The 12,262-nt window shown below is 32.0% G+C and overlaps 1 protein-coding gene across 1 annotated transcript; it reads right to left on the bottom strand.

Annotated features, from left to right (window-relative positions):
• Nucleotides 1–6,648: 6,648 nt before the first annotated feature.
• LOC111369251 (basic 7S globulin 2-like) lies at nucleotides 6,649–8,011 on the bottom strand. Its single transcript, XM_022990707.1, has one exon. It carries the CDS (start codon nucleotides 8,005–8,007, stop codon nucleotides 6,697–6,699), a length of 1,311 nt encoding a protein of 436 aa, XP_022846475.1. The 5' UTR covers nucleotides 8,008–8,011; the 3' UTR covers nucleotides 6,649–6,696.
• Between the last annotated feature and the right edge of the window lie 4,251 nt (nucleotides 8,012–12,262).

The following is a 12,262-nucleotide window of genomic DNA, read 5'->3' as shown; positions in this document are numbered from 1 at the left end:
CTTTATTAGTTGAACGGTGGTATTTGGAGAATAGATTTACCAATTTTGTGCCTAATTTGTGACTTTGGAGAGCTTGTTTGGTGATCTAGGAGAGAAATAGGAAATCGCATTTAGAGAGATGATAAGTGTGTTTTTACACACTTATTAGGGGCCTAAACATATTTATTATTGATGAAATGGGCAGATTTCAACTCACAATTATGGAATTCTTATTTTTATAGGTTGACAATTACCAATTGAAAGAGAACAAAGTAAAACAAAGAGAAAAGGACTAAAATTGAGCAAAAATATAAATTTGGGGACTAAAGTGTACACATGCTAAAAGCTGAAGAACATTTGATGCACATTTTGAAGGGCATAATAGAAAGAAAAGTCAAAACTTGACTACCAAAATGTACAAGATCAAAATTGAAGGACCAGATACACAATTATCTGGGACTTAAGCTACAAAAATGAAGAAAGCTAGCGCTTGGGCGCCAACTTATAACTTTTAAAAAATTCTAGGACCATTAATTTTTCATAATTCAAAAGTTATGGGGGTTGTTTTGTAAATTTTGAAGACGTTTTTAGGGCTTTTAAAAGCCAAAATTCAAACACATTAGGGCATTCTATTCTTCATTTTTCTTGGCCTTCTCATTTTCATTTCATTTTCTTTCATTTTGAAGGCCAAGAACAAGGGAGCAAAAAGAAAGAAAAAGAGAAGATTTTGGGGAAAATCAAGATCAAGCTAAACTTTCTTTCAAGAATCCAACTAGGGACGGGTTCTACATTTTATCTTGTATTTTGTTAACTATTTTCTTGAACTTGCAATTTATTTATCTAACTCTTCTCATTTTTATTATTTATATAAAATAAGCTAGTTTTTTATGTTGGGATTTATGATGTAGCTTAACCAAGTTTTATTTATTTCAATACTTGTTCTTAATGTTAAGTTACTTATTTTTGTGTATATTTATTATCATGTTTGTTGCTCTTCATTTATATGGCCAAACCCCGAATGTGTTTAATGATTTATACGTCGCTCGAGAGAAGAATATGCATTTTAGACCAATGCATAAATATCCTAGGTTCTTGTAGGGAATAGAGTTTGTTTAGGAAAGAATCTTACATCGATAAATATAAAACAACGTATGAGAGATTGAGTTACTCTTCTTAATAAGGTTAATCTTTAAGATAGAATCCTAAATCTTTACATGGTATCAAAATCCATTAAAATTCAACGAGCAATTCGATTTGATTAAGACTCAAAAAATGAGCATACGTATTTCAATATTAGTTTGCTCAACCTAGTTACCATCTTAAGGGGTATGTCAAGGGATAAAATCCTACATCGAATAAAAATGAACACATAGATTAAGTTATAAGGGTTTATACTATTTCTCTTAATAAAGTTGACTTTTTAAGATGGAATCCCAAGTATAAACATGATATCAGAGCCTATTAAGCTCCACGTGCAGTTCGATCCGATTAAAACTAAAAAAAAAATGAGCACACGAATTTCAAAATTGGCTGCTCAAACGAGCAATAATCTTATGGAGGTAAGTCTAAGGGATAAAATTTCATATCAAATAAAGATAAAAATATAGACTAACTTATAAGGGTTTGGGCTACTCACCTTAATAAGGTTGACTTTTTAAGATGAAAATTTAAGTTTTTACATGATATCAAAGCCTATTAAATTCTAATGAGCAATTCGATCCGATTAGAACTTAACGTAGATTTCAAGATTGATATACTCAAATGAGCTATCATCTTGCAGGGGGCATGTTAAGGGATAAATTATACATCAGTCAAATACTGAAATATAAAGCAACATATAAGGGATTGTAATACTCTTCTTAATAAGGTTGACATTTGAAGATGGAATCCTAACTTTTTATAGAGATATATAAATAATACTAGGTCCATTGAGCTATTTTCACAAAATTGTAATGCTATTGTTTAGTTTCTAATCGACATAAATATATAGTAGGTTAAAATAAACAATTATGAATAATTTCACTCGAGAGAGGTAATAAACTAAAATTGAAAAATCAGATCTAACATTCTAAATGAGCTATTTGTTAATTTGCTTGTGGAGAAATAATTAGGGGACGGTTAAGCAAAATCATGAATCCTACCCATTTTATCCTCCGAAATTTCCAACAATTTCATTTTTTGTTATTTTGTTGAGTTTTTAGTTATTTTCAATATTTTCAAAAAATCAAAATCAAAATCAAATGTGTGTGTTGTTGTTAGGATTAAACTAACTAGAGCATTGTAAAAGTAAACTTTTCTCAATGGATCAACTCAGACTTACAGTTCACTTTATTACTTGAATGCGACTCTATGGACTTGTGGTACATAATTTCCTAGAACAAGAGAAAAAAAGGGGGAGTAATAAATTATAACTACAGTAGGAAAATGTGTTGTAATATATGGAATAATTGATATTGTTAAGGATATGCTAAAAGAAAATATATTATTCTTATTTAAATTATATTTTATCTATATATTATACATATGAATATTATATTTATATATTATATAACACCTGATTTTTGAAAGTTTGTTCTAGTTTGTTAGTTGTTAAAATGCCCTCTTTGAGTATAGTCTATATATATATATATATATATTCCTTTTAATATCCATCGAAAGAAGAATCAATTTGATGTCTCAATTTAATTTTTATTTGGAAAAGAACTCGGATTATTTGATATTGTCACATCCATCATTCAAAACTCAAGCTCCCTAAAACAAGGACCAGTTTGATAGAGTTTTTGAAAAGTCAAAAACGACTTTTGAGATTAAAAAATTGCTTTTGAATATATATGAATAATTCTTTGAAAGTGTTTGTTTGACTAAAAGAACTTTTAAAAGAAATTAGCCAAAAATAACTTACTTAAAAAGGTTTTTTGCAAACAGCAAAATAAAAAATCCTGCTAAACGACGTCAACTTTGATCGATTAGCCGACTTAATTCTACCTTTTTGAACAATTTTTCTTTATAGTCCAAATTATATTTTTGCTAGTACTTGTCACAAGAAAAATTAAATTTCCCATCAAATTTCTTCGAATCAAACTTAGTTCTTCATGCTTTTGTTTTGCATCCGTAGTTTGATAACACATCAAACTTCAATGCACCAAGGACCTCGAGTTGTGATACCACTTGTTAGAAATCTAGGCATATTTTTGAAATTATCCGACGATCCTCAAAGTTCAAGAAGAGCACATAAATAGAGCGAATATGACTTATTCATAGGAAAAGCTACAAAGTTAGAGAAAAAAGAGGCCATAAAAGATATAGTTATATTTACCATTTGAAGAATTATTACAATCATATAACGCCTCTAGCACACTCCAACCCACCCACCCCTCAAAGTTTAGGGACTTGGTCCCAATTTTTCCTAATTAAGTTTAAGGGTATATTGGTCTTTTTAATTAAAAAAGTCCACTAGCGCACGAAAATAAATAGGTTAGGAACATCTATGTCAGACCACAAAGGTTAGGGACCATTTGCACACTGAAGGTAATTTACGCCAAATTCCCATAAATATATTTGTATTTGGTGAGGCTATAAAGTATCCCAAAATTCTTGTATCAATCCAAGATAGTCCATAGATGACCTTAAAACCTGTGATGGATGAACTACAAAGAGGATGCGTTTAGAGCTTCACAAATTACAGGCTGACTACTAAGGGCGCGCTGGGGATAGCTTATGCTACTAGTTTGAAGAAGCATAAACTAGAGTTTTTGAATTAGTATTTGAAAATTCATTTTTGAAAGAACTTTTATTTCTGTTTATATGATTATGCCATAAGCTATTATAGTATTAACAATGATGACGACGACGACAACGACGACGACGACGACGACGACGGCGACGAAAACAACAACAATAATAATAATGTATTAGTTTTATTATCATATTATTTTATTCAATAAAACATGGATATAAATTTATTATCAGGTTAAATACAATAATAACAGATTACTTTTATTTTTCTATTAAGTTTTAAATGAAATTACTTGACATCGACAAAACAAAACTGAAAATAAAAATTAGATAATAAATTGAATAAAATACAAATTTAAGTGCAACAATTTCAAATTAGAAACTATAGGAAAATAATATTCATCTAAGCATAAGCTCTCTAAAAACATATCATGAGCAAATCTCATTTCACTCGCATCGAGAGTGTCGAATTTATATTTGAGTCTTCATCACAAAGATATCTTTATATTTTTAAAATTTCAAATCAATTATGACCTCCCTTGTTTTAAAATTATGAAGTGCGACTAAAGCTATAACAATAGTTGCTTATCAAAATAATAACTTGACATATGTTGTATTATTCTCCATCACGCCTTCCATACCCTTAAAGCAACGTTCAAAAACACTTCGTCGAGAGGAATGCTTATGATTAAATGTTTTTCGAGAGCATCTAGATTGAGTACAACATCTAAAATTAGGAAGATGATATCAATGCATCAATGAAGTAGGATTTATTTGCAAAAATATCCATCAAAATGACAAGACCTTATTCTCCAATCAAATTCTGATCAATGAATGGGAATTTTAAACGTTTTGAGATTTGGATGGTGGTGACGGTGATGGCAGGCCGTAACAATAGAGGTGGATTTGGTTGGTTGTGGTGGGGTGGAAGAATGTGAATAGTCTTTTTAATCTCCCTTTTTTGTTTGTTTAATTAGTTTATGGGAAAATGATGAAGTGATGATTTTACCCTTAGTTTTGTGGTGTCTAACGGATTAATGGATGGATTCATTCATTGTCCTTCGACTGCTGTCGAAGTGAAATGTTTGGGAATATGGATGCAAAAAAAAAAGATTTGGGTATAGGCTGCAATAAACTAGACCCAAATGCAATTTTTTCCTTTTTAGTACTACTGATCTTGTTTCATGTCTTATTTAAATCGGCAAAGCAATAAGCTTCACATCATTTAATTATTAATTAATTTCTATGAATTAAGTTGAACGTCTAAGATGATGTGGAGAGCTTTGCATTCAATAGGTATATATTTTTACATGTCTATCAAATGTACTTTAACGTTTATGTTTAAAATGCCCAAATTTAAATATAGCATAGAAATTTTAGATTGGCATATTTATTTTTTAACTTATATGAAAGACATTACTTTTTTATCGCTAAGTAAACCGTTGAAGCTTGTCCCATTTGTGAGCACGAGTTTGCTCGCTCAAAGGAAATGTCAATCAATAGTTTCAGCAGTGGTGACAAAAATTGGCAATAGACGTGTTACGCTTTTCTAACACATGTAGCACATTTTGTAACATACATGTTACGAAAAGTGCAATACTTTTGGTGGTATAAAAAAGTATGGTACAACAAAAAGTAATTGAATTTTGTGCAGAATAAAAAGGATGGCAAGTATTAGGGAAAATAGTTTATTTATTTGGTTATTTAGGAAACTTTCCTGAATGTAAATTAGTAAAGAATATCATATCAAGCCCACAAAAAGAAATAAAAAGGTCCTGTTATAGGAATCAAAACCATATCGCCCACTTACGTGCAGGAATACAAATTGTGCCTCAGCAAAATGATAATATAAAATTTGATTTTTATTGAGATTTGGATTTGTATCTTAAAATATTAATTATATTAAAAGGAAGAGTTTAAACCCTTATATGTTAACTATTGTTCCATATCTAAACTATGTGAAAACTAACGACTAATATGTTCTACAAGATGATGACTTGTTAGATAACAGTAATAAAATTCGATTAATTGTTTGAGCTTTAGGCGCATAAAATTTCTCATTCGAACTTTTTTGAATTTTGATTTCAAAGTGAGTCTTGAAAATTTTCACTGGGCTAATACATTGAAGAATAAAAGAAAATTACATAACAAAATATTTTTCGCATATGAAAATTTTTACTGGGTTTTTGCTGCCATGGGCTCTACACCCTCTCTAGGCCTCCGTCGTAAACCCACATTTTGTTTTCTAAACAATGATATTTGCTGACTCTATGCATAAATAATGCTATTTGATGACGATTGGTACTTAATGGTGTCATATATGATTTATTTATTTATTTATTATTATTATTATTATTTTTTTTGGTTGTGACCAAGTGACCATTAAATGTAATAATTAAAAACATGTGTGATTATTACTGTAAGAAAATAATTTTCGTGACAATTAATATAATTAGTTAATACTTCAGCGACCATTGACGTCATTAACCCTTTTGTTGTAGTTCAATATTTTGTACTTTGATTACTTTTTTTTTCATTTAGGCAATGTAAATTTTACCCTCAAGAATTTGTATATGGGTACCCATATCCCTCGCTTCCAATTGCACTCTAAAATTTCTAAGAGGGTGTTTGGGAGATATTTTTATGTAAAAATGTATTTTTGAATAGTAAATTGATGGGAAATGTGTGGTTGAAAAATAAGAATTTTTTTTAATTTACGTGTAATATTATTTTAATAAAGAATGTGTAGTTGAAAAGAAGAGAGAGAAAAATACATTTTGAAAAAAATGGATACCAAACGGTACTTAAGTAAAGTTGGGGTGGAAAATTTGTTCTTCATAGCCTCCAATAGCCAGAGGAAGGTCATAAAATAGTAGTAAAATATAACTTATCCAAAATTACTTTGAGCTATTAAAGTAGAAATTTACCAAAGCTCATGTAATATTTAGCATACTTAACATTGTCCAAGAAGAGTGCAATTGCTCATCCTAAGTTACTATTTGTTGTAAAATTGAAATTGGCACACATTGTACCATGTGCTAAAACAGAAGAACTAAACCCTAGTCTATTGTTGTCTAGATCAAATTGCAGCAAATTGTCCTCCATTTGGTGCCCTCCAATCACAAGCGCGGTTCGCATGTTGGCTCCACCATCCAAAAACCCTAGGCACCACACGTCAATTCCTTCACGTACAATTCTGACCATCGAATTCGATCCAAAGATTCTCCAAAACACATCATCACTCTGCATAACGAGATCAATGGTTACAGCAGCAGGTCCTAGGCTCGTGTCACGAACATCGTCTGCATTGTAACACACACTGAACGGCTTTACTGGTTCTGTCATTGTGAGATTGAGCGCAGATGATTCATTTACAAATGCGTTGGTGAGAGCCTTGAAAATTGTAGAATGTAGCATGGTGTATGGAGTTACGGTGCTCAGCTTGGTCCCACCAAAGCCATTTGGGTCGATATTGAGAAGTCTTGGATCAAATTGTACAACTTTTTCGTTGACTTTTATGGAAGTCAAACCAATGAAATACTCAGCCGAGGGGTACCTGTAAATTTCTAGAGAGCTTCTCAACGGATTTGACAGGAGTGGAGTGTAAATAAGATATTTTGAGAGGTCAATTTGTGGATAAAAATAGTATGGCCCTCTAGTACCCAAGAATACCAAACCCGGAGCCGAGGGTGAGCCGGACAGGCAAAGTGCAAATAAGTTAGGAGAGGAGAGGGTGTTGCTAATCTGCGCTGAGAGAGAAAAGTTAGACCGGTCCAGACCGGCTACACCGACCACCCCTTTAACAAGGCCTTTAAGTAAAGACTTCTTTTTGGAACATGAGAATACGAACTCGGGGATAGCACCGAGTTGTCCAGGGTTACGTCCATCGGTGTGGGGTAGAGAAAGCCAATCAGTCAGTGCATTCGCCATTGTTGATCTCCGAGTCACTGAGTTTACAGGGAAAAGTATGCACGAGTCGTTGGAACAACCCGGACCGGGCAAACGGAAGCAGTTGGAACATGCATGTGAACCGAGCGAATTGCAAAGAGAGGAACTGCACGGAATGGACTTATACGTAGAGGAACTGTAGTTATGGGTACAGTCAACCCAGCTGAAAGAAGCACCAAGATCAAAAAGTAAATTTGTGGGCTGGGGAGGCGTTTTAATGTAAATTGATATTGTGTACTGCCTGGTAGCAAAATCAACTGCAATGGGTGCTAAATAAGCTGAAAACGACGTCTCAAAGAAGCTATAAACAAGACATAGGAAAAGGGTGATAGATTTAAGAGACATTTGGAATGAGTTTTTAGGGTTCTTGATGTTCAGTTTTTTGTTTTTTTTTTGTTTTCAAGAATTCAGAGTTCCCAGAGGGCTTTAAGGAAATGGATTGCATGGTGGCAGAGAAAAATTCATTTATATTTTCTGAAATTTATTTTACAAAAGTATAGCTGCCATTTGTTGTATATCCAAAATCCAAGTGAAAAGAGGACAACAATTTGAGTATAGGCAACGTAGGATAGTTCGATGATGATGCAAAACTGAACCGAACACAGCCAAGTTATTGGCATCATCAATTTTGGCCCATTATTTTCCTCTTCATCAGTAGTGAGCCAACCAGTTGGAAACAAAGTTTGTTAACCGAATTATTAATGTACATGCGTCACAAAAAACTTTGAGATAAAATTTGAGGTGTATAGGATCGGTATGCGCTTCCAGAGGTCTGACACAGTTGTATTTTTTGACAATTTGACTAGGTTGGTCCAGTTAGAAAAAGTACTAGGCTTGGATAGACCTGCGATAGAACAGATTGATCACCGAGTTAAATAATTTTTTTATTACTAGTGAGAAAAACGTGAGTTGCACGTCTGTCTATGAATATTGAATATAAATGTATGTTATATTCACCTTATGAATTTTTTTTTTCCAAAATGGAAAAAATAAGATAATGATTAAATTTGAGAGTACTAATTTTAAGAATTATCCTCCAACAAATGGAATTAAAATTCAACTTAAATTCGAGATATATAGCCAAAATAAAATTTACTAAAAAAGGAAAAGACCTAAACGAAGGAATTTGTCCAAAATTGGCCTCTTGTTAGCAACAAAATTGTTGATTTTTGTTTATTGGCATGTTTTTAATCAAATTTGACTAAAATTTCACCAAAAACAGAGAACCTAAAAATTTCTCCAAAAATCGAAAAATTGGAATTCTTGGCTTAAAGAAATGAGAAAAAGAAAAAAAAATTTCGAGTTGCACCACCGAGTGGTACAATGCCTCACCGTGTTGCGCGAAGAGTGCACACTATTGGCCTAACCACGCTTTCATTGACAATGACACACCAGCATCAAGAAAAATACAATTATCTTGTATTTTCTTATGGATATAGGATTCATCGAAGTTCTTATTAAAACCAAAAGTCTTAATTACTTTGTCAAATCTCCTTTCTAAGATCTCGATATTTATTTCGATCCATAAATAGATCGTTGCATCCACATCATCCATAATCTCCACATATGAAGTCAGATAATCAATTTGTAACATGAAGATCATCAGATTGGACTCTCCACTCAACAAGCACCTTGAAGGTAAACTGATAATCGTCCGACTTTGTTTAAGGGACGATTGATCTAGGACTGTGGCGTCATTTGGAACATAATATTTTTATCAATGCTAGCATTGCCATTAGGTGACGCTATTACCTCCTCATTACCTTCAACATTCTATTGATCTATTGAATCAGATGACAACTCGTCTCTCCTACTAGACCACGTTGTACAGGTATATTTGACACCATGGGACGTCTGTGTCAGGTTGTGTCCTAGGAATTGATGAGGTAGAATTGTTCCCACTCATTCTAACATCTTCTTCTCGAATTGATGATCATCAATATACTTATTTTGTAGGAATGTTGTATTTTTGCTAACAAAAGCCTTCGTATCGAGAGGACTATAACAAAATTATCCATTGGTATCTTTAAGATATCCCACAAATAGGCATGCCTCCGACCTAAACTCCAACTTTTCTGCCTTCTATTTCAGCAAATTAGCTGAACCCCCAAATCTTGGATATGATGTAAGCAGGATTTGGATGCATTCAAAAATTTTAGGAGAGTCTTGATAACAAATTTAAAAAGAACTAAATTAAGAATATATCAAATTGTTTTTCAGTGTAAATCCCAAAATGAGATAGGTAGAATTGCAAAACTCTTTATTGACCTAACTATATCTAACAATATTGTATTTCTTCTTTTTGGAACTTTGATAAGTGTTTACACACTTATTTAATATCTAAATATACTTATTATTGATGAAATGAGTGAAATTCTACTTACACTTAGTTAACACTTGCTTTTGTAGGCCAAAAATGACCCATGGAACAAGAACAAGGCAAAATAAGAAAAAGGACTAAAAGCGTACAAAAATTGCAAAGTTTGGGACCAAAGTAGACAAGTACAGAAAGTTGAGGACATTGGGCAACAATTTATGGAGGGCAAATTTGAAAGAAAAGTCAAAATTTGGGGCCAAATTGTACAAAATAAAAGTTGAAAGACCTGGCGTGCAATTGTTTAAGGGACTTAGTTGCAAAATGAAACCAAATTTCATTTTATAGCAGATACTTGGAGCCTAGGCGCCACTGTAGCAGCGTGTAGGCGTCACCTTTAATAAAAAAAGGATTTGGGGACCATTTTGCTTACATTTGAAACTTGGGAACTTGTGTTGCAATTTGCTAGGTTTTTTTTAATCTAAAAACCAACATATTCCACTTCTTGCTAGCTATTTTTTTCTTCCATTTTTTCATTCTCTTTTCTTCATTCTTTTTCTCTTCCTTTAATTTTTATTGGTATTTTGGACAAATCAAGAGTACAACAAGCAGAGTGAATCAAAGAAAAGGTGGAGAAATTTGGAGAACTCAAGATTCAAGCCAAAAATCCAACAAAAATGGTTTTATCTTTAATCTTGTATTTTCTTTATTATTTTCTATCATTAGTGATGTATAAGACAAATATTCTCCTTTGTTATCATATATATAATATGAGCTAATTTCTTGTGTTGGAATTTATGGTATTAGTTTAAAATAACTTTAATTAATATTATTATTTGCCTTTTGATGTTAAGTTACTTATTTTCATGTGTTTTTATTATTGTTATTCATTGCATTTTCATTTATGTGGACAACGAATGATTATGTGTTAGTGATTTGTATATCGTTCGAGAGAAAATTGTGCATTTTAAACCAAATAATAGAAACCTTAGGTTCTTATAGAGAATAGAGATATATCCCTAATCTTAGGTGATCCATTGAGCTATTTTCATAAAAATTTAACTTAGTTGCTTGGTTTTAATCGACATAGAGATATAGTAAGTTAAACCAATCAATTAGGGTTAATTTCGCTCGAAAGACGTAATTAACTAAAACTAAAAAATCGGATCTAACATCGTAAATGTGTAATTCATTAATTGGCTTGAAAAGAAATCATGAATCCAAAGTACGCTTTTTCCGAAATTCTCAAGATTTTTATATTTTGTAGATTATTATTTATTTTCCAAAATCAAAATCTTTATTGTGTGTTTGTTTTTATTGTTAGAATTAAATTAATTAAAATTGTGTAGTCGAAAGCTTACATTTTTCGAGGGATCGACACCTTGGACTCAAAAGATTCACTTTATTACTTGAATACGACTCGTACACTTGCAGTTTATAATTTTAGTGAACAAATGTTTGGCATCATTGCAAGAGAATATTTTTACTTTGATTACTACTTTAGTTAATTTTATTTTTAACATTTTTTTTCTTTTTTTTAGGTACTTTTATTTTTGTATATTTTGGTTATCCCCGCATTGTTAATTTATTTTGTATTGGTATTCTCTCCTTATACTCTTTAGCTATAGTTGCATTAATTCAATCTTTGTAAAGTAACAAAGGGTCTGCAAAGTCTAATATCTACATTGACTAGTCTAAGACGTGAAATTTTTCATGCAATGTATGATATAGGACAATGCTTGTATTCTTGCACTGATGCCTCAATGTCAAAACTTCTTTGGTTTAGATAATAATTGAAATGTCGAAAACAAGTACTGGACAATTCCGATGAAAGTTAGATGCACACGGAAGATTATGTATTTGAAATATTTGGGAGATGGTCCTTAATTTTTGAACGAGAAGGCACTTGTAAAATATTACAATGAACTTGCCAAACCGGATAAAGAAGACATGCTTGTGGGAGATTACAAATATTGGGATGGGTTTCAAAGGTGGAGATATAATCCACTCGACAGAGTTAATAGGAAAGACTTGCCATTGCCTATGGAGTTCGTTGGCGGACCGATCATTCATTTCTAAGATGAGTCAGCTATTGAAGAACTTGAAGAGAATGACAAATTAAGCACAATGGAGCTATATGAGGATGTGGCAATCAATGAGGAGAAAAATCAACTTACATTTTCCTGAGTTAGTTGATTGCCAAGCTATTGATTTTGTGATTAAACCCGATGAAGAAATCGATATCATAATAGTTGAATTTGAATTGGATGGAATATGTGAGTCCCA

The sequence above is a fragment of the Olea europaea genome, chromosome 20 (assembly GCF_002742605.1).
Source record: "Olea europaea var. sylvestris chromosome 20, O_europaea_v1, whole genome shotgun sequence".
NCBI classification, from domain to species: domain Eukaryota; kingdom Viridiplantae; phylum Streptophyta; class Magnoliopsida; order Lamiales; family Oleaceae; genus Olea; species Olea europaea.
Note: the sequence above shows the minus strand (reverse complement) of the source record. Positions and strands in the feature narration are given on the sequence as shown.